Source organism: Podarcis muralis, chromosome 5 (genome assembly GCF_964188315.1).
Source record: "Podarcis muralis chromosome 5, rPodMur119.hap1.1, whole genome shotgun sequence".
Lineage (NCBI taxonomy): Eukaryota > Metazoa > Chordata > Lepidosauria > Squamata > Lacertidae > Podarcis > Podarcis muralis.
The window spans coordinates 62780635-62803840 of record NC_135659.1 but is presented as its reverse complement, the minus strand read 5'-3'; the positions used below and the strand labels follow the sequence as shown (position 1 = coordinate 62803840).

Here is a 23206-nt window from a genome sequence, read left to right as displayed (position 1 = left end):
CCCCACTCTCTTGGGGGGCCCCAAAAAAATTTAAGGGAAAAAAACCTGGATGTACATTTCCAAAATATGAGATAAAAACAATAAAATAAAACCTACATACAGCAACAGTGTTTTGTGTTGTGCAGGCCCCCAATTGTTATGCACAAATAAAAAATGGTTTTAGATACCTATTAGGTCCATAAATTACCATATAGCATATATTCAACACACTCAAAAAAACGACAATTTGTTGTTGACAAAAGACAGCTGGACATATAAAGGGCCTCATTACCTTCCATAGCTTAGGGCCTCATCAAACCTAAATCCGGCCCTGGGGCTTGGACATCTTTTCATCACAGGACCCCTTTTCTGTCTAATATTCTGCAGTGTAGTTACGTACTACTTAGACCCGTCACAATGCCTTTCCAGTAGTGTAGTTCCTTTCACCCACCTACACTATCCTATAATGCCTCTTTCTGGCTCACCCACAGGGCTTAACTATCCAGAATTGCTCTTCCCTCTAGTTCTGCTTGCAGTCAATCCGGTTTTTCTCCTACCTTCACTTTCATTTTCCCTCCTTCTGTTAAATTTTTCTTCTTTTGATTCCTTCATCCTCTGTTCCCTTTCACTTATTAGTTTCCTGCTACTTTCCCTTCAGCATTCTGCTTTTCATGGAGCTGCTGTCAGCATTTAAGCAGTGCTTCACAGCTGCTGCCACTACCTGTGTTCCCATTTGAGCAAGTTTGGAGAGGCATGGCATGGCATGGAAGGTAAACAAAGCAGCAGCTCTTGAATCCTTCTAACAGATCAGTTTGATAAACAATTGCAGGAAAGTAACAGGGAGAAACAAGGTTACATTAGTGGAATGCTTTTATTATATTTCACAAATCAAAAAACATTGTGCAAATACCTTGGAACATGAGATTTCAGCATTGTACTATTTAACCTGGACAGCAACATGAAAGAAATTCTAGGCATTTCCCCCTCAAATAAAGAATTTGAAGGCAAATGTGTTGTTTGCCAGTTCTTCACTTAAACCTACCAGTTTAACCTATTTCACACACACATGCATGTCCTTTTTCAGGGTCTGAACTAATCCTGACCTGCTTAACTGAAGATGTATTTAAAAAACAAAACAGATCTATGTTCTACTAATAGGAACATGCAAAGACAAGGCATGCTTCTATTTACTTACTAAAGTGCATAACAGTGCAATAATTACTCTTTCATAAAGCATATAGTTCAATCATATTTCATTTTTAAAATTATTGCTATGTGCAGAGCTTTGGGTAATAAAAAGAGAAGATAAGTCACATTTAGCTACTAATCTAATATGGACAAAACTGTGGTATGTATAACCAACTCCTCACTTACTTTGTGCCATTGACAATTACTTTCTATTCTTTGTCATTCCCATATACTACAGCTCCAACATCTGTGCTTTCATGTCTGTTTGGAACTAGTATATTGTATAATATTTGGTGTGCAATCTATGGAATGCTGTGTGGCAAACTCCTAACACTCAAACTGTTACATTTATTCCAGTGTGTAATTGTGCGATCAAATGCTTTATATTCTGTTGTAGCCAATGGTGATCTGTCTGAAGATGAAACTGAACATTTCAGTTACAAACCTGAATTTGGATTGCATTGCCTACTCAGTGACATTAAAACAGTCCAAGCTGAAGGCAGTAAGCCCCATTGCATTGAATTCTCGCATATAAAGCTGTCCTGTGGAATGCCCTCCCATCAGATGTCAAGGAAATAAACAACTATCTGACATTTAGAAGACATCTGAAGGCAGTTCTGTTTAGGGAAGTTTTTAATGTTTGATGTTTTATTGTTTTATTATATTCTGTTGGGAGATGCCCAGAGTGGCCGGGGAAACCCAGGCCAGATAGATGGCGTATAAATAATAAATTTATTATTATAATAAATAGTAGTAGTATTATAGTAGTAGTAGTAGTAGTAGTAGGCCCACTTTAAAGCTGGCCGGAGCTGCTAGATAACCGGAGACTCTACTAGATGATAACTGGGCTCCTCCCTGAAAGGAAGGATCTATTCCTGCACTGGAAGAGTTAAGCTTTCCATGTGCTCAGTCAACTGGTCTCTTCTGACAGAAAAGAACCTTCTCTATCTGGAAAAGTGAATCAGTCAAGAAGCCTGGGGTGGTGCCAAGTTCTCTGACTGAGCCATGCTCATTATCCAACCTATCTTAGAAGCTACTGTTTAACTAAGATAAAACGGGATGCTTTTGTGAGCATGTGTACTAGACTAGAGCCTAGTTGTACCGTTAAGGGCACAAAGACAACAGCTTTGGTAAGTCATGCAATGGGGTGACAGTATCATACCCTCCAATATTTCTCCAATGAAAGAAGAAGAAGAAGAAGAAGAAGAAGAAGAAGAAGAAGAAGAGGAGGAGGAGTTTGGATTTGATATCCCGCTTTATCACTACCCGAAGGAGTCTCAAAGCGGCTAACATTCTCCTTTCCCTTCCTCCCCCACAACAAATACTCTGTGAGGTGAGTGGGGCTGAGAGACTTCAAAGAAGTGTGACTGGCCCAAGGTCACCCCGCAGCTGCATGTGGAGGAGCGGAGACGCAAACCCGGTTCCCCAGATTACGAGACTACCGCTCTTAACCACTACACCACACTGGCTCCCTATAGGGACACCCTATTCCATGATAATAATTTTATTGTTTATACCCCCTCATCTGACTGGGTTTCCCCAGCCATGCTGGGTGGCTTCCAACATATATCAAAATATAATAAAATAGTAACAAACCTCCCTATACAAGGCTGCCTTCAGGTGTCTTCTAAAGCTTGCATAGTTACTTATCTGCTTGTCCATACCCTCCAACATTTCTTCGATGAAAATAGAGATGTTCTAAGGAAAAGCGGGACATTCCAGGATCAAATCAGAAACTGGGACGGCCTCTGTAAATCTGGAACTGTCCCTGGAAAATACGGACACTTGGAGGGTCTGCAGTATGTATCTTCTGAATGATTATCAGATGTCATAATGATTTGTTTTCTTATTGAGGCACTGAGCATGGGTACCATTGTAATGAACCAAAATCAGCATAGGATTGCACTTGAATGATTACCTACTAATGGCTGTGCTTTTAAAACACATATTTGCATTCTGAATCTAAGGCAACAGCACATTATTCACAACACTAGTTTTAGATATACAAAAGGAAATTTCAGATATCCCTGACCAGAAAGCATCTTGGTCAACGCAGGCTGTTTGTGGCAAAAACAACCCCCAGCATTAAGAAGATTATTATATTACAGCAGTGATTTTAGTCAATGAAGATCAAACTGCTCATTAATAAGCAGTCACATTCATATGTCCTGGCATTAAAAACATATTTATTATTTACCTTTTGATGCAAGCAGGGAGTCATTATCAAAAACATTCCCTCATAAAACTGTGCAAAAGATACAACAATATATTGTGCGTAGAGGCAATAGGTAGTATATTAATTCTATGGCAACATATTTACTCTAATTGTAAGCAGGATTGTGTACTTTGGTAGCATCACATTGGAATGTGGTTATGGTATGCTTAAATATATTCTATGGAAATTGCTTAATTTTGTGGGACTGTCCCCTATATATTTTCTTTATAAACATCAAGAGTAACAGTAAGTCTGCAATCCTATGCATACCTACCTGGGAATAACTCCTATTGAATAGGGTACTTCTGAATAAACAAGGATAAGAATAGGAAAGGCAATTCTTATTTTTATTTGTAAGCCACCTTGAGACCCGCCAGGAAAAAAGGCAGAGCATAAATAAATTAATAATATTAATAATAGGAATGAGTACACTAAACCCTTTTTAGTGGGCTCAATCAGCAGGGAAAAAAATGATATTAATCCATTATGTAACACAGAGCTTTCCAAACTTTTCATGTTGGTGACACACTTTTTAGACATGCATCATTTTGTGACACAGTAGCAAACCGGAGGTTAAACTAACCCCTTTCCAGCCCCGAGAGAAGCGCGACACGCTGGCACACACAGTTTGGAAAGCTCAGACTCACTGCATATAGATTTCTCTCCATTCTGTTCAGGATTCACAAAAAAGACATTCAATAATGCCTGAATGAACTTCTGAACCTACAATGCCCTGCCCTGCAAATTACGCTATGCCAAACTATGCCTGGGTATGAATGTGTGGGCTCTGAGAGAGACGGTGGCCACTGACTTTGCTCCTCCCTGGCCATTCTGTAGCTATGCCATGGCTTGCCTTAAGAACTTAAGAAAAGCCTGCTGCATCAGGCCACTAGCCCATCTACTCCAGTGTCCTGTTCTCACAGTGGCCAAGCAGATGCCTGAAGGCAGGCAGAACACAAGCAGAACAGCAATCTGCTCACTCGCCATTTCCAGCAGCTGACATTTAGAGGCATACTGCATCTGACAGTACAGATGGAAAATGCCATTGTGCCTAGTAGTCGTTGATCTCCTCCCCATGAATTTGCCCAATCCTCTTCTAAAGCCATCCAAGTTGGTGGGCATCCCTGCCTCCTGTGGGAGTAAGTTCCAGTTCAACAGTGAGTTGCATTAAGTATTTTCTTTGATCTGACCCTCAAAATCTGCTACAGAAGGTTGGGGGACTCCTTGGAATAGCATTGGGATTGCAGAAGAGAAGGAGAATCGGCAAAAAATACCACCTTCCTCCCCATTCTCTTGATGGAAACCTCCATTAGATCAAAGAGCATTTTATCAACATTGATGGACGCCATTGCATATAACTAATATTTCCCATAGGTAAACCTGAAACACTGTGAAATTAGTGTACCTATAGCATATTTTCAAATGGTTATACATTAAAATAAATTATTAGTATTTAATAAGAATTGCCTGACTTTCTCAAGCCAATGGCCCATCTTTAGTAGTATGTCTACCAAGAGTGAAAGACAGATGTTTCAAGATGGTTAGCAAGAAAGTGTCATTCTAGAGTCTGTTATCTCTCGTTATTTCTATTAATCCAAGCCATGAAAATGGATCTTCCATAGCCAAATGAATCTTGCCTTTGCTCTCGGAAACCTTAATGCTAGCAATTTCATTAAGCTGTGTCTATTTTAGGAATGGGCACTGAAAAGCTAAGATATCATATCTCCCCATGATTGAATGTCTATGAAAAAAAGCTCCAGAAACATTTCAGAGTTCCCACAGAACCAAATGAGAAAAACAACTAGATTTTGCTTGGACTTTGTGGCAGTACTGTCAGTGTTTCAATGTCACATATTTAAGAAAATTCATCATGTCTTCATGCCTCATATGTAGGCAGAAGACTCCTCTCAGGATCTCTTCTACAAGGAATAATCTTCCTAAGTATTAACAATGCAATTTAGATTGGGCAGACAAAACACAGGTTGTGGTTGTGATGATAGCAGACAAGAAACATAACACATAAGAACAGCTTCCTGGATCAGGCCAAAGGCCCATCTAGTCCAACATCCTGTGCTCATAGTGGCCATCATGAACTACATTTCCCAGAGCTACCTGGTCAGGAACTGGGTGATTTAAACAGATTTGAAAGTGATTTAAATTTGAATGTCAAATATGTCTTAAAGATACATGATTTCTCGAAGATCTAAAAGTGCATCACCAGAGCTTGAGAGGTTCAAAATGAGTTTGCTCTAGAGCAGGTATGGTGAATATCTGGCTCTCCAGACATTCCTGAACTACAACTCCCCTTAGCCTCTGGTAAGCATGGCCAATGATCAGGATGATGGGAGTTCAGCAACATCTGGAAAGCCAAAGGTTCCCCGCACCTGCTCTAGTATTTAGATTAGACATAACCAAACTCGACCCTCCAGATGTTTTGGGACTAGAATTCCCACCACCCCTGACCACTGGTCCTGTTAGCTAGGGATGATGGGAGTTGTAGTCCCAAAACATCTGGAGGGCCGAGTTTGCCTATTCCTGATTTAGATGTTGAGTAGCGCGGTATTTTTCACAAAGCAGATTTTCAGCACTACCATTTTTAGAGATATTAAGAGAACTTGTCATTGGTCCAGAAAACTAGCTAGTCCACCATGCTTTAGTCTCCTGAGACAACAGCTACATTTAACACTCAGGATGTTGATCAAGTGCAAGGGGTTGCAGTCCCAGGTGGCTTATTTTCTGAGGCCTCCGTGACGATTTCCCATCACACAAGCGGAATGCTTCTACAGTGCTATGCCAGCTGTTCTCTGGAAAGGAGAAACCAAATGCAAAAGTCAAAACTATGAACATTTAGATCCTAAAGGAATTCCACATTGCCATTCTCAATATTGCTGTTCACTTTTTAATTAACTGTAAGATCATTCAGTTAAATGCATGATGTTGGACCACATAAGATCACTGGAATTAAAGTAATGTTTCACAAATAGTACAAAATTGTGCTCTGCTTCTAGAATGATTAAGTTTTCATGGCATCTCCACCTTCAAAACCTCATTCGATATACTCATCTAGCTGCCAAGTTCATAGCACCACCCTTCTCTCAGCATCTGTAGGCATGTTTGTTATGCTACTCTAGCCTAACTCAGTCCTTGACCATCTTTAACTTGTAACACATGCCTTTATTTCCTCCCAAAAATGGCTAATTGGTATTTATACATTAAAAAAACTTTAACTTGTGGTTTTCCGAACTATGATTTTTTAAAAAACAACAGATCTATTATTTAAAAAGGCACACAAATCCATTTGCAATCATCAATTTGGCTTGAAACACACTGATCTGCAGAAATATTGCAAATGAATTCTACAAAGCTTTTTTCTCTTTGACTATTACATAATCAGGGAAGTCCACTGTTTGTCCTTGTCACAGCTATATCCCGTGTTATTATCTTTCCATATAATAATTTTAATCAGGGTTCATATGGAATTCAAATGAGTATAACAAGTCTGACCGCAATGAATTCCACACATGCTCAAAAAATAATTTTGCATTGCTCATCACATTTGTTAATTTTGCATTTTGAAGTGCATTCAAACCAATTAAAGCTGCAGTCCATAGCACATTTATGAGAGATCACCACTCAACTCAGATGGATTTACTTTTGAGTAAAACTTGCTCAAAGACAACTTTTGTGGAGGTGTCCAATAACTTCATCTGCAAATTCGTTCTTTATAATATGTATTTCATGCACTCATAGTTGGTCATATATGATTATTAAATGTAAATACTTGCAAATACTCACAAAGTTGAGCTTAAGCGACCTGTTACTGGCACATTTTTTTTTAATGAACATTGATGAAATGAACACAGGAATAAAAACAAGCAATGCTTGATTCAAGAGTTCCTTAAACCTTATTTTGTATTTCAGGCCTTGACACCAAAAAGCACTTTTATTTCTAGGGCAGCCTTCTCCAACCCTGTGCTGGGACTAGTGGGAATTGTGGCGCAAAACATCTGGAAGACACTAAGCTAGGGGAAGGCTGCTTTAGGGTATGGTTCACATCAGAATATTTTTTTTTTTGCCTTTCATACACCTCTTTTAAATCCTTAAAGACCTGTCTAGGGTTAGGAGATGCTAGGTTTCAGTCTGAAAACTGAAAGTGGCTGTGGCCAATCATAGCCCACTGATGATTGTGCAACATCTGCAAACGTATCTGTCACATTTATATAGGTATGTATGAGATGTAGAGTGGGACCCAAAGTTCAGAGGTCAACCTTCCAAAAAAGCATGGTGATTTCAAGTTCCCCCTTACAATGCTCTCCCAAGAAGCTCTTCTAAAGTCTGGAGCCCCACCACCGGCTGGTCCTTCCCCATACAAGTGCTTTCCACCTGCACATGGATGTGAGTGTTTGGATTCCAGCCGCGATGTGCAAAGCAGCCACTTACCCTTTACATCTGCCTGAGCTCCACACAATTGAGAAAGTGCATTTCTGCCTCCAGCTTTACAAATTGTTACTGATTTTGAAAAGAGTGCCAGCACAAAGTAATGAGAGAGAAAAGCATTGCAGCATGGTGGTTTGCAGTGGGTGAAATTTTATTTACCTGGTCCACAAGAAAGTTCACAATGCTAATACAATTATTTAAGATGTCTCATTACAATATTGATATTCAGGCTTCCAGTCTAAAACTGCCAACCTTTATGGGGAAAAAACCTGCTGGTTTTATGACTTCTACTTATTTCTGCACAGAAAGTTAATAACTGGCAGTTTGATGCTTTTTAGAAGTATACATTCACACAGCATAATTGCACATATACACACCCACAAATTACCGTAAATGAAATAAAGCAAGAAGATATGCATACAGAGCAGACATGATTGAGATCTAATAAATCTCTCATAGGTAATTAGGCAGTAAATTTTTGCTTAAATGAAACTATTATGCAGAGAAATGAAACACTGTGCAGTATTTTAACTTACAATTATATAGGATGAAAAATATAATTATCTACCTGAGTGCTTTCATTCACACGACAGCAACGTGAACATAAATATGGCTATAGTTACAAATGCACCACCACATAATGCCATGGTGCATCTCTAAATTAGAGTTGTTTCCTGGGCAATGCAACTTAATAGTGGTTCTAGGCCTTGGTCTTAATTTAAGCCACAATTAACAGTATTAGTATTTGGATTCCCATGGAGTGTAATAATGGTCTCATTTGTATGTCCCTGCTTAGTTGATAATCTGGAATGATGGGGCAATACAGTAATAATAGAGCCCTCCTGCATTTGAGCCAGCATAAGCAATGCATCCTTGATTATCCCGTTGCTCCTGCCTATGTAAGGTAGCATACACGTGTCAAAACCATAAATTGCACAGCAAAACAGTTCTATATGCATTAGCCTTCAATTATACAATTAAAAAAAATTCCACTGAATGTATAACAAAGTTGTTGCAGCAAAAAGTCATCTTGTATATGATAACATCCTTGTTCTGGCACTTGGAAAATTTTGAGGTTTATAAAAGAAACAGATGGGCAAAATGAATTACACGTGTGTGTGTGTGTGTGTGTGTGTGTGTGTGTGTGCGCGCGCGCTGAGAGAGACCTCTACAGTGCTCTGATGCCATCTTTATAAAGTTACCTTTGACCATATGCAAAACATTCATATTTACACATACAGGAGCTCATTATTTAAGTTTGTGCATTATTGCAGCTTTGGTAAAAGTCAAATTGCTTACAGTGTACATATAAATAAACACATAATATTATGATTTCACTATTATTTCAAGTTCACCATTAGAGAGCCAAGGAAAACAAGGCACATTGCCCTCTAACTTGAAACACATTCATTTGTCCTAAGAAACACAGGACGGTGATTCATCTCTGAAAATGCTGACCACAAATTATCAAATGAAGAATAAATCAATCAAACTTACTCCTAATTCCATACTTCCAATAAAGGTTTAAAGAACCATCAGAGAGCTCTGAGAAAGAGATTACAGGGAAAAAAGAGATGTCCAAACATGCTAGGAAATGAATTTGCTGAAATGAACTAATTGAAGTCTAATGTGTTTTGGCTTGGGTGTGCAGACTGATGGAGAACCCAGCTTAACCAGTCTGGTCATAAAATTGTCTCTACTATCTTCTACAGCCCTGATTTTCTAGTGGTTAAGCTCTCATCCCACTAACCATGTGCTTTAGCCATGAGCCGCATTCAAAAGACTGGGGAAGAGCAAAGTGGCTGTGAGTGTTTCACTGGTTGCCTGCACATTTATGCGGCCTTACTACAACAAAATATCACATAGGATTTTTAAAAGAATTAATCTTGGGTCCTATGTTGCAGACTGCTGAAGTCTAGCATATGAACTTCTAGATTAAGGGAGCAATTCTAACCCCTGATCCATAGAACTAGAGATGATTAGGATGCCAGAGGTGTTCCTCCATCAGGCTCTGGTGTTGGTGGGGAGGCTCCACCACCACATAAGACCTCACTGTGCCCGCCAAAGGTGCAGGCTTGTGCTGGTGGTGCTCCTTTTAAAAAAAGTCGATCTCTCCCCTGTCCTGACTGGTAGGAGCTGATGTGGCTTTGAATGCAGCGGTGGCTCTGACACTCTGAATGCCCCCAGGCCTGGATGACCCAGGGTTGGGGTTGTTCTGTAAGGGTAATACAGAATAAAGTCCTGGATAAGATGTTAAACTACATGATCATTTTTTGAGGTCATCTCTCAAAGTTGGGAGTTAGTTGAAACTATAGTCTGGGTATCTTTTGTGTGTCTGTGCACAAACTACTTCTGTGCCTGCTCAGCTTGCATTAGTGTTGAGATAACTGCTCAGGAAAAAACAGAAAAATCACAATGCATGCTTATATTGGTTTTGCTACAGCTTTGTCTTACATGACGATAGAATGCCATTCACAAACCCCCTACCTGTCCGTTCTGAACATGGTGTTTCAGTACTAGCAACTAGTTACCTTTCCATTTGTAACGTCTACATGAAAACTGGCTTTGTATGATGAGCTACCAGTAAAAAGAATAATTTAAGGCCACTCAGCTACAGACAACAGCAATTGAATGTATAGCACTAGGGGTAAAAAATTGTGCAAGTGTGGGTGTCTTGGCTCAGATTCCCAAAGAGTATGTGTTCCCCACACTCTTACTTCCTTTATATGTTCATTAGCCTAAGATAAGCAGGCTAATGCATGTTTGCCTCTGAAAGCAAAACCTAGATATGTTATATAGGGCTTAATTAATTTGGAATTAAGCATGCAAAACTGTGATGACAGCATTACATCCAGCTACCCAATTCAAAGTGCTGGTTTGGACCTATAAAGCCTTAAATGGCTCAGGACAGCAATACCTCAAGGACCACCTTTCCCGATATGAACTGACCTGAACCCTGCACTCATCATCTGAGGTCTTTCTTCATGTACACAAGTGGCCCAGAGGGTGGCAACATGAGAATGAGCCTTTTCTGCAGTGGCTCCCCAATGGTGGAATGCTCTCCCCTGGGAGGCTTGCCTGGTGCCATCATTATTTATCTTTTGGTGAGAAGCAAAAACGTTTCTCTATAACTAGGCTATTGGCCTTTTACCATCTGTGGCCTTTTAGAAATGTTTTTAATGTATTCCCATCACTCTTTGTATTAATGTATCTATGTGGAGTTTATTGTCTGTTTGTTTATAAGTTGCTTTGGGCAAGATAAAGTGACTAACAAATTTAATAAATACAACTAATAATAAGTATGGTAATGGGTTCCATACTAAGCATATCCGTGACTGGGTAAACTGTAAGGTGGCAGTTCGTGAGGATCTCCCTGCAAAAGCTATCAAGATACAGTCTAGTACCTTTACTGGGGAATTCCTTAAAGTGTGGTGGTTTAAAAGTTAACAGTATACATCAAAATGTAAGATATCAAACTCCTCACCTATGCCTGCGGTTGCCATATGTCCAGAATTTCCCTGACACAGCCGTGATTTGGCTGTTTGAAACTGTGTCTGGACAGAAATGTCTTGGAAAATCTGTAGGCATATTGGAAGTGTAGCTTTTAAAGAAATTTTAACTTTTTTTTGTTATGAGATTTCAACGATTTTGTGCCAGTTTTTTGAAATATGGCAATCCTACCTTTGCCTCTTAGGCTAAAATTACTGTGGGCTGTCCCAGGGCTCTAAAGGGCTTTTGTGTAGATCTACCATAACAGGAATTGTATGTTTTAGAAGTCTGCTATGTAATTATAGGCTTGTGTATTTGGAGAATATAATTTATTCTGAGGGCTTACTCTGAAAGTGACCATCATTCAAGTATGCAGTCCACTAATTCTTTCTTTCTAGGAGAGTTTCATCACTCTCTTAGTGGTTCTGTCTTTTTCCAAGTGCTTAAAACTGTAAAAAGCAGGTGCAGTGGATGAAAGCACGTCTATGCATCTTGAATGTGTATCAGGAAGCAGAAACCAGGATACATCCACTGTCATTATTCTAACCACAGAAAGTCTGTGGGGTTGGTTGTTGTTTTTAAGTGGATTTGTTGCACCAGGGCAACTTTAATCCACTTTAATAGTGCAAACCTAACTTTAGTATGAGCTTGAAGCCCTCCTGCAAAATACTGACAGTCTGGAGGCAAACAAAACCTGTGTGTCCCCCCCACTCCAACTCCCATCAGTCTCAGAGCCAGCAGGACCAGGGGGTTATAGGAGCTGAAATCCAGTAACATCTGATGGACTGCAGCTTGCCCATCCTTACTTTATGTGGCTGGTCTGAGCAGAAGTCTCATGCTCTCATTTTTCCTCATCACTGCCCCACACTCTTATTCCTTTACTAAGCAAGTCGTTTAAAAATAATGGAACAAATTTCCAATTTAAAATATTCAGTCATTCATCAAAACCTGGCTGCATTTCACAATCCTTGAACCGAGGAGACCCACCCTGTTGCCTTCCCTTTCCCTCCAGCAAAGTGAATCAAGTTTATCAGGGGGTGGATTATTGAAAATTCACAAATGTAGCATTTACCAAGATTATTATTACTATTATCATTTTACAAAACATACACCAACAAGATTGCAATTATGGGAAAATGCAAGCACTAGGGTATGGGAACCTCATGAAAAGGTTTCCAGGACAGCCAGGGACAAAACTGAAACATTTCTAGCAAACAATAAAGCACATTGTGCAGGCAAATAATCTTCAGATTTCTTTGGGAGTGTTCCCATTAAGGCAAAGTACGGGAACAGTGCCAAGTATCGAAAGTGCATTCCAGACCCTGAATCACATATCCCTGCATCTATTTCCTAATATGCAGCAAATATTTAACAAAAAAATATCTCTATTATTAAATCACTCCCATAAAGCAGCTGGGGACTACAAATGGATTGTGGTTTCTAGGAAAAAATGCATTCCATGAATGGCAAGGAAAAGCGACTCCCACACATGTTGCAAGGCAGCTGTCACAATCACCATTACATGCAGGGCAGAAATCTAACTCCACAAAGCAAAAATACCACACACAGAAATACACAACCTCCCCCTCTCTCTTCCACACACACAATTGTACAGGACAATCACAGCTATTGAGGAATGTTACAAAAATAACCACAGATTTACAAATATTAATACAGGTGAGGTCCACACACAAAATGGAAAAAGCTAAGATATCAAAGAGAGACTTGCCACAGTTACATTTAGTAATGCTGCAAAGGGGAATGCAGACCAGCATAGTTGCAGAGCAATAGAAGGGGAAGGAAATTTAAGAGACTGGCCATTCTGTGCAGGTTTGCAGCAAATGCCTCCTTCATGGGACAATCTCACTTGGTGGTAGCGAGACCAGGGGCTCACAGATGATTGCGTCTGATTTCTCCCTGTAGAGAGGGAAATAACATGCCATTGACATATCCTCTCACATTATAATGTGAGAAAGAGACAGCATAGTATTTTCCAACTCTTTGTATTCTGCTTCTCAGGGACAACTGACAATGTCTAGGTGTGCTAGACACATCTAGCTGGCACTGTTAAGGCATGACATTTCAGGAGGACTGCAGCACACAAGCACTGCAAGAGCAGAATCAGATCTGATCTGACCACCTTCCTTACCAAGAAAAGACAGAGGATTCTTTTACAAAGTGTGTGTGTGAGAGAGCAAATATGCAATAACCAATTCACAATTGCTAGATGATTTGTTAAGCATGTCCAATAGCAATTGGCTGCAGCAATGAGATGTCACAGAATGTTCACAAACTGTTAACAGATGAATTCTTTCATGCAACATTCTATGACAGAAAGTCTGTCTCCTCATATGGCTTATGACTCACATTTACGACACAGTCCTATGCAGGTCTGCTCACAAATAAGTCTCATTGAGTGTGACAGAGCTCATACATGGGTATAAGTCAGATACAGGGGTATAGGAGACTCTGTGACTTCCTACCTATCTCTGAACTTCTCCTGTGTTCTTAATTTCCTTTCTTATTTCTTCCACTTATATTTATTCACTCTTCTGTTATCTCTCATTCTCTCATTAATTCATTATAATAGCCTACACCTCCTCATTATATTTACTCCTGCGTGAAGGGCTATAACTCGGTGGTGCAGCATCTTGATGAAGGTCTCTGGTCCAATCCCTTCCATCTTCAGGTAGGGCTTGGAAAGTCTCCCATCTGAACCTGGACAGCTGCTGCCAGTCAGTGTAGAAAACTGGTCTATCAGCTTGATGGACCAATGGTCTGATGTTCCTGTATTCATTCCTGTACTCACTCCTGGTAGAATTGTATTAGTTCATATGGCCAGAGAGTGTGAATCATATTACTTAACAGATACTCTCTAAATAGTGCACAGGTTCTAAGAATCTACAGGTACCAAGTCACACTTGGCAATTTCTGCAACGTGGTAGCTTGCTTCCACTATTCTGAACTTCTTCCCACTATTCCTGGTACTGGAATGTGACCAGCAGCTCTCAGCCTTACCCTCTCAACAGTAATCTCCGACTTTTTGTGAGATGCAGAAGTGTCATTTTACAGGGTTATTGGGAAACAAATATATAATTTACAAAATTCCTGTAAACTGAGCCTCGAGAGGAGATTGCGTATCAAGGGATTAGAAGATGCCTTTGTCAAAATGCTTTGTCATTAATTTGCTTTTATCCTGTCTCCATGGCAATGCAAGGCATGCCTAGAATACACTGCTGTGAATTTAGCCCAGAATTCATCCCATTGGAGAAACTTACAAATAACTGTAGACTCAATAGATAACTGCAAACCATCGTGGCTTCCCCACGAGTGCAACGGCATGGAATCTTGTAGGGACCACAGTTCAATGGCAGAGCTCATGCTTTGTATTCATAATATTTTATTCTGTGTTCAGTGTCTGGCATCTCTAGTTGAAATAGGATCATAAGTAGAAGGACTTGGATGGATCACAGCCTGAGATCAGTGCACACCATAGCAGACAATACTAAGCTAGCTAAACCTGTGGTCTGACTCAGTACATGGCAAACTTTTCTATTCATATTTTAAACTCATTTGCAAACACCTGCAGTCATGCTTTCCATTTTTGTCTTAAAACTTAGCACATCTTCGGAGTATGAAAAAGATAAGACTTGTACAGCTTCAGCAAGCTTACTTAAAGATAGGTTTTATACTTGATTCTTTGTTGTGCTTCATCCATCTTGCTCATTTTGAAAGAGAAGTCACTTTTCTATAAATGGATATTGATCTATGAGCTGTAAAATATTCCACCCAACTTAAAGGATCTGTAATTTGTAGGAGAATTATTTGGTACTTTCTCTCCATGTACATTCCTTTGAAACAGACTTCTAACCATCTCTTGATAAATGTTTATTTATCAAAAACATACAATTACACATGCAAGCTGTTCACAACGATACTCACAGGCAAGCACTTCCCACTTGAAGCTGCAAAGAAAGAAAAAAACAGTATAGGAAAGCTCAAGCTGCAGTTCAATGAAGATATAAAAAGCAAGAAAGCAGAAGAGCACATAGAAAGCAGTCTTCACGAGCAAAAAGACCAATGTTAACTTGCATCCAAAATTATTGCAAAATGCAAGCCAGTGACTGTTAAATAGCTACCGGCCTAGCATAATTACATATAGCTCTTTCCCTCCACAAGCAAAGCAAGTGAGCAGAAGCTACAAGAACAAATTGTCATCTGCATTTTGTTTTATCACCATGCCCAAGAAACACATTTCAGTTTTAGCATGAACTGCTTATTAGTTGGAGGTGAGGCCTACTATCAATTACTGTTTTTTATACTGAAGTCATTGCCGAAAGGCTCTACAAAGAACAAGATTTCAGCACCAGTTTTTCCTGTTCTTCCATCAATCTGCTTCTCATATATTACAGTGACAAACCTGGGTATTTTTTTAAAGATCCTGGACTACCATATCAAATAAAGAGATTGCAAATAGTCTGAAATCCTGTTTCATCTACAGCCTCACTCCAGGAACTTGCTCTGGCAGAGACTACTGTCTGACATACGCCCTGGAAACTGGGTCTTTGTTTTATTAAGCAACAGAGCTCTATGTTGTAGCCTGAGAAATAAGCAGCTGATGAAAAAGCAAAAAGGCAAAATGCAAATTAGCAAGCAAAATTGCAGTGATATTGGAAATGCTGCTGAAAACTCTATTTATCCAATCGGAGGGATATACATGGGTCAAAGAAAACTGCAGCAAATTACTGCATATATAGTACAGTGGTATCTTGTTTGTCGAACTTAATCCATTCTAGGAGTCTGTTCGACTCCCAGAACTGTTCGAAAACCAAGGTGTGGCTTCCGATTAGCTGCAGGAGCTTCCTGCACTCAATCGGAAGCCGTGTCAGATGTTTGGCTTCCAAAAAACGTTCACAAACTGGAACACTTACTTCCAGGTTCGCGGTGTTTGGGAGCCGATTTGTTTGGGATTCAAGCTGTTTGACAACCAAGGTACCACTGTATAGCAAATATGACTGTCCACTGTAAGAAATTATGTATATGTTGGGTATATTGTGTAGAGCCCATGAACTCAGCTACAAACTACTATGGATCTGACAAATCTCTCTTAAAATGCTCACTTTAGATAACAGCCTTATTCAAGGGGCTTTTGCTTAGCACTAGAAACGTATTTTCCTCATAAAAAGGAAAGTTTTGCAGCAACAAAAATCATTATTACTTTCAAGTGTCCACCTATAATTTTCAAACCAGAATACTTCAAAGTACATAGCCATTTGGAGTGGCCTGACATGAACCCTTTGGCCAAAATCTAAAAGGCCACACAGAGTTCTTTGCATCAAGGCCTCTTGAGCTACTCCACTTTTGTGAAAGTCACACCCTAAAGGTTAACAAATGTGGTGCAAAAGGCTGCAGCTGGAAGGGAAATTATTTAACACCCCCCCCCCCCCCCGTACAATGCATCTTAATCATGCACAGTAGGTTCTTTGAATCCTGACTTTTGACGGTAGATTCTGTTCAATAATCTCACGTAAAGTGTCACCAGCTTTCAATTGGCTTGAAAAGGTCAATTTCTGAAGTAAGGCGTGACAGGTGACATAATATTGCACAATTTTTGCCGTGCATGAAATTGGAATAGAAGATTAGGATAGAGATATTACCACCTGAACACTGTCTTGCAGCTTTTGTTGATCAGCCCCGTCTCGAGCCTCCCGGAACAGAAGAGACCCTGCCGGATTGAGAGGCTGGCTCCCAACACTGTAATTGCGAGGACGTTTTAATGTGTCCGGACTGGCTAGTGGTGTAAAGCTGTTCCTTCTCATCCTTACAGGGGTTTGGCTCTTGGGAAGGTTGTTCTGATTGAAAATGGAGGATATTATAAGGGGTGAGAAATCGAATCACAGAATTTTAAACCACAGTTAAAACACCACTGAATATTGTTGATGCCAGGCATATATATATATGCCACTGATATTCATATCTCTGCTTCATATGGTGTGCTCTCCTGCGGTGAAGGAGTAAGGGCACATTTCGCTCTTTCCTCCAAGTGCTTCTCATAAGTGCAGGGAGGAGGCTGTCGTGTTATTGTGAACTGTTGTTTTATTTTATATACATCTAGTTTTTTTGTACCCCCCGTGTTATTGCCTATGAAAACAGTATGAATATTGTAAGTAAAACATTAGCAAAATAAACCTAAATAAGGTTCATTTCTACCCAGCTGTATTTTCTTAGAGAAGAAAAGGGAAATACAAATGAATGAGTAGAGTATTACCAGGGAGGGAATCCTTCAGTACCACTCAGGCAGGTTAAATATCAAATGCTACGTGCTCTAGGTCTCTGCATGCAGGATATAATTCTTGCTCACAGATCAGATGACTTCAGCTATTTTTCTTATGTAAGCTGTTTGGAAGTGTGACACTAGGGCAGCCTGATTTTCAGGGTCTACTTTTGGCTACATCATTTCGAGTGAATATTTTGTTGCTGCAGCTAAAGCAGCCCTCTGTGATGCTCAATTGAAATAGAGCTCCTTCAGAGCTCCTTAGCATACAAATTCCTGGTTGCAGGGCTGGGCCAACACAAGCCTTCTTGGGCTAGTCTAAGAGCTCTCAGGAAGTCACAGAAGTAAGTCTTCACGAACCCTTCCTCTGCTTTAAGCCCGTGGTCTCTTTTATAGCACAGCAATGTCACGGAAGAACTAGCAAGCAAAAGTTCAGCACTGTCCCTTGCACTTGAACTATAACACCTGTTCCCTTTGGGTGAATCTGTCAACATAGTGACAATGCCAAGCTGTTCAGTTTCATTCATTTACCGGTATTTTCTATTTTTCATGAAGTTTCCTTGATTAGTCCTGAAATCAAGGGAAAACTCATGTGAATACAGTAATACTTGTTCCAAATGTTCATATTGAGCATACTGGCCAAGGAATTGCCTGAAGGCCCATGAAGCCACCAAAGGAAGTCTGGGTCTGGTCACTGCTTGGATGGGTAACCACCCAGGAACCACATAAATACTGCCTTCTGTTCCATGGATTTAGTGCCTACTAGCGACAGGTGGCGCTGTGAGTTAAACCACAGAGCCTAGGACTTGCCGATCAGAAGGTTGGAGGTTCGAATCCCTGCGACGGGGTGAGTTCCCGTTGCTCGGTCCCTGCTCCTGCCATCCTAGCAGTTTGAAAGCACGTCAAAGTGCAAGTAGATAAATAGGTACCGCTCTGGCGGGAAGGTAAACAGCGTTTCTGTGTGCTGCTCTGGTTCGCCAGAAGCGGCTTAGTCATGCTGGCCACATGATCCAGAAGCTGTATGCTGGCTCCCTTGGCCAATAAAGCGAGATGAGCGCCGCAACTCCAGAGTCGGCCACAACTGGACCTAATGATCAGGGGTCCCTTTACCTTTACTTTAGTGACACAGTAATGCGTACAACTTTCCTGGCTTTTGACCCTGGCTTAGAATGGGATAAAAAAAAAAAGCCCAAAAACAAAATGAAAATGATTTAAACAAAGTCCAAAAAAATCTTGGTTGAATCCTGTAGTTCATGCTTACTTTCACCCTACTGTGGCTACACACTGAAATGTATTTTTCTGCCCTTCAGCGTTTTCAGCATTGTTTTGCTTTCTGTGAGTCCCAGAAAAAACAGCAAATCTAATCATTTGAAATCTAGATGGAGTAAGAGAGGTGAGGATGGAGGGTAGGGGGTAGAAGGCCTTCCTGCAGAGCAGAGGGCATCTTGTTTCAGAGAAAAAGAAGGAAAAATACCTTTGTACATTCCGGACATTTATTTTATTCACAGTATAAACTGAGAAAAGCTAGGTTAAAACATGCCAAAAGTGTAGTGGTTCACAGTATATTGAAACCACCTAGTATTTTTTGGTCTTAACGATGCCCTGGGACTTATTTTCCTTGTAAAACAAAAACTTCAAACCAGCAAATTCATAGGATATATATGTCATGCTGTAACCAGTTGCATGCAGATTTTGCATATTCAAAGCACTTAATGCTTTTGAAATGAATGAACCATTGCTATAAGATTGCTAAGCAGTATCTATTGCATACTAGCTATTACAGAGCTGAAGGCAAAAGGCCTAACTGAATGCTTAAAAATAAATATATCTTGAATTGTGAGTAAACCATTTTTAGCAACGTGTATTAGATCTGTTGGTACAATGGCACTAAGCTCGCGGCAATCTCATTCTTACAGTAAAGTAAGCAACCAAAAAAAGGTAAGGTTGGGTTTCAAGCTGTAATAATGTAACCTTATTTCCTCAAATAACTATATCAAATATACTGGCTGCTATTTTGGCACTTCAAGAAGAAGAGGAGTTTGGATTTGATATCCCGCTTTATCACTACCCGAAGGAGTCTCAAAGCGGCTAACATTCTCCTTTCCCTTCCTCCCCCACAACAAACACTCTGTGAGGTGAGTGGGGCTGAGAGACTTCAGAGAAGTGTGACTGGCCCAAGGTCACCCAGCAGCTGCATGTGGAGGAGCGGAGACGCGAACCCGGTTCACCAGATTACGAGTCTACCACTCTTAACCACTACAAGATTTCCCTCCACTTTTGACAAACTGATATGCAAAGGTCACATTTCAGCCTTTTAATACAGTACAAGAACATACAATGTGTGTACAAGAATTTGGACTCATCCTGTACTTTGGCAACCTCTTAAAGAGGCAATAGATCACCTGTTACATGATGACTGGTACATGGGTGAGGTGAGATTTTACTCCTTTTTCTGCTTCCTCAGATTTCCAATCAGGTTAGACAGACAGGGGAGGTAAAGGTTTTCAAGTGATTATGTCCACAGGGAGTACATTGTGACCTGGTAAATGCTTGCCTGGATTCATCTTACAGTTCACATATCTAGATATGCAGTTCACATATCTTGCGTGCCAAGAGCAACAATACAAAGCCTAGATGTGCCTACTCAGAAGGAAACACCAGCGAGTTCAGTGGAACTTACTCCCAGGCAAGTGAGTTCAGGGTTGCAGCCTGAACTACTAAGTCTAAGGACGCATCTTTATATTTTACAACTCAACAAAATGGACCATATCTGGAATGCAGCAGTGCTTTTTACCCCCCCCCAACCATTAACGATATACTTTAAAGCTCTAAAACATTCAAACTGAAGATCAGACATTTATTTCTGAGGTTTTTTAAGAAATACTATCATGATAGGCTATTATTTTAAAAATGCATAAAGGGCTAAGAAATACATTATTCATCCCTAAACAGTATTTTGAAAGCATTTAAAAAATCAGAATAGGCACACATGCACACATATATGAGAATTCTCCCACCGTAAATTTGATCCCTCAGTTCTAATCTGATAATATATTCCATGACTTATTTTGAAAAAAACTACAAGGGTAGATTTTCTCAGAACCGAGGGTGGGGGGAGCTGAGTGTGCCAGAAAAAGATTACCCTCCTCATGAGAAAAGCACAATGGGCCCCATCTGAAGTGGACTAGGAGCTTCCCATTGATTTCCAAGTGTTTTGTACCCATAGCCCAATGAAACCAAAATACTTGGGCCTAAGTTGTAAAAAGTTGATGAGATCTGACAGCTCAAATCTAGGTACGTCAAGTTAACAGTCGTGGGTCGAACTTTCAGTTCAGAAACAAACAAAACAGAATACACAGGAAAGGGCTGATATATATTTTACATACTGTTGTGGGTGGCTTGTCCCGGTGTGTGTCCACAGCTTCCACATTCAGGGAAATCATTTCCAATTTACAGCCTTCATAAATGTGAAAATGGAATACACTTAAAATCATGCATTACTACATTATTAGACAAGGGGAGGGGTGGGGGGGACAATAAACACAGAGAGAGAAAATCCTGAAGTGTTAATTTTAGCTCCAAAACTGAAATGCAAAGATGCTTCTGAGGAAGAGACGGGGGCTCCACTGTATGCACCCAAGTTTCCTCAACATTCGGTCTGGATTGTTTCTTATTTGGGCAAAGAATTCAACAACACAGGACAGGTTATAGGTGCAATCCAATTGGTGCTTCCTGTTCTTTTGCTAGAAGAAGGGGCGTTTTTTTACCATTCTTGCTTCTTTATCTCTGCAGCTCCTTCCATGCTTCCTTCCACCTACTCCAGATGGTCCTCCAACACTCTGGAGCTGATTTTGTGGGCTGCTGGGAGCTGTAGGGGGGAACTTCCTCTTCTGTTAGTACAGTCATACCTTGGTTGTTGAACGGAATCCATTCCGGAAGTCTGTTCAACTTCCGAAAATGTTCAACAACAAAGGCGTGGCTTCTGATTGGCCGCAGGAGCTTGCTGCACTCAATCGGAAGCCACGGAAGCCATGTTGGATGTTTGGGTTCCAAAAGAATGTTTGCAAACTGGAACACTCACTTCCGGGTTTACAACGTTCGGGAGCCAAAACGTTCGACTCACAAGGCGTTTGGGATCCAAGATACGACTGTATTTGTGTCTGCTATGGCAAAGGCACTTCTGCAGATAAAAGGGCACCAACTGAACACAACCCTATCAGTCGCTCAGTTTACAGGAGGTGGGGGGAAAAGATGTTTCAGGGTGGTGAAATTACTTTCTGCTAGCTCTGTGAAACAGGTGCAATCTGAACCTTGTCTCAAGTTAACATTCTAAGCACTAGTAAGCACTAGAATCATTGCTTCCTCTCTCCCTGCTCACATTAATAAACCAACAAATACTTACCATAAGCAACTGGTGTGAGTTTAAGGATGGTATGAAGAGGGCACCTCAGGTAGGGCAGCTCATCTATAAGAATACAAGTGGAATCATAGAGTTGGAATCATCTAGTCAAACCCCCTTCAATGCAGGAATCTCAACTAAAATAAGAATTTAAAACTACCAAGCATGGTCCAAAATGTACTTTATGCAACTCTCCTTGTTGCCTCAACTCAGAAGGAACTTTGTGGTAAACGTGTGACAATGTGGTAAGACTCTTGACAGTAATGCTCGGAGGATGTAGTAAATGCTAGATGTGCAAAAGCCAATTAGCAAGAGATAATTTCAATCAGTCTGTGCAATTATATCCCGTATAAATCACTCGCAAAGTGGTTTACAAGAAATAAGATCCTACACTTGTCTACTCAGTAATAAGTCCCATTTGGATAACTCCTAGGTGAAGTGTGTGTGTGGAACTGTAGCCAAAGCAATTTTTTTAAATAAAAACGGACAGTCATCATGAGAATAAAAATTAAGAACAATGAAATAGGATAATAGGCACAGAGGAGTTGTTAATGCTGGAACTGCAGTGAGGGGAATGAGCTTCGGATGTCATGATAAATCTGGTTCCCATGCACTGAAGTCCTGAAGAAAATATTGCGTTTGTGTGATTTTCATCAGTATGTTTTTAATAGTGATGTGGTTCCTAATAATGCATTTAGGTCATGTGCAGTTTGGCCCCACGCTGTTCCAGATAACAACATGCTTTGTAATAGTCAAGATGTACAAAAACAGCTCTGCTCACCTGCACTCTTATCAAGGAAATAGGCCAGTAAGCATCTCATAACTGCTTGATGAGAAATAACTAGAACATTGCCCTGACGCTCTAGCTCCATAATCACAGGTTCCAAGCGTTGGACCAAATCTTGGTAAGACTAGGAAACAAAAACAAATATTTACCAGAAACAAAAGGCACTCACCTGATTTTACAACCTCACAAGTTTCAAAGTGATCAGAATTTATTTATTTTTTAAACCAGCCGTGGAATTCAATGTAGTACTAAGGAGCTTGTTCCATTAGCGCAAGCAGAAATGCTGGCATCAATGGAACAATCTCCCCTCTGCTCCCCTATATACTGTTCCTGGGGTTCTTCTTAGCCCCCACCCCCAGTGCAGATCTGGGGGAAGTGCAAGGGCACCATGGGGGGGGGGCAGAGAGAGGGAGGAAGCCCTGTTACACTAGCTGAAGT

General features: G+C 40.4%; 1 protein-coding gene across 10 annotated transcripts in view; it reads right to left on the bottom strand.

Moving 5' to 3' along the window:
• Window positions 1-831: 831 nt before the first annotated feature.
• PFKFB2 (6-phosphofructo-2-kinase/fructose-2,6-biphosphatase 2) overlaps window positions 832-23206 on the bottom strand; it is a 38282-nt gene continuing 15907 nt past the window's right edge. For 4 of the 10 annotated variants that reach the window (XM_028734394.2, XM_028734395.2, XM_028734392.2 and 1 more), the window contains 6 exons: window positions 22763-22892; window positions 21985-22047; window positions 20969-21039; window positions 16969-17160; window positions 15251-15273; window positions 7950-13225 (listed from right to left, as the gene is read on the bottom strand). In XM_028734394.2, the coding sequence (XP_028590227.1) occupies window positions 13159-13225; window positions 15251-15273; window positions 16969-17160; window positions 20969-21039; window positions 21985-22047; window positions 22763-22892 (546 nt within the window). In that variant the 3' untranslated portion in view covers window positions 7950-13158. Of the gene's footprint in view, window positions 6187-7949; window positions 13226-15250; window positions 15274-16968; window positions 17161-18113; window positions 18153-20968; window positions 21040-21984; window positions 22048-22762; window positions 22893-23206 lie in introns of those variants that run through there. The other 6 variants (XM_028734397.2, XM_028734399.2, XM_028734398.2 and 3 more) reach the window with 6 other exon arrangements.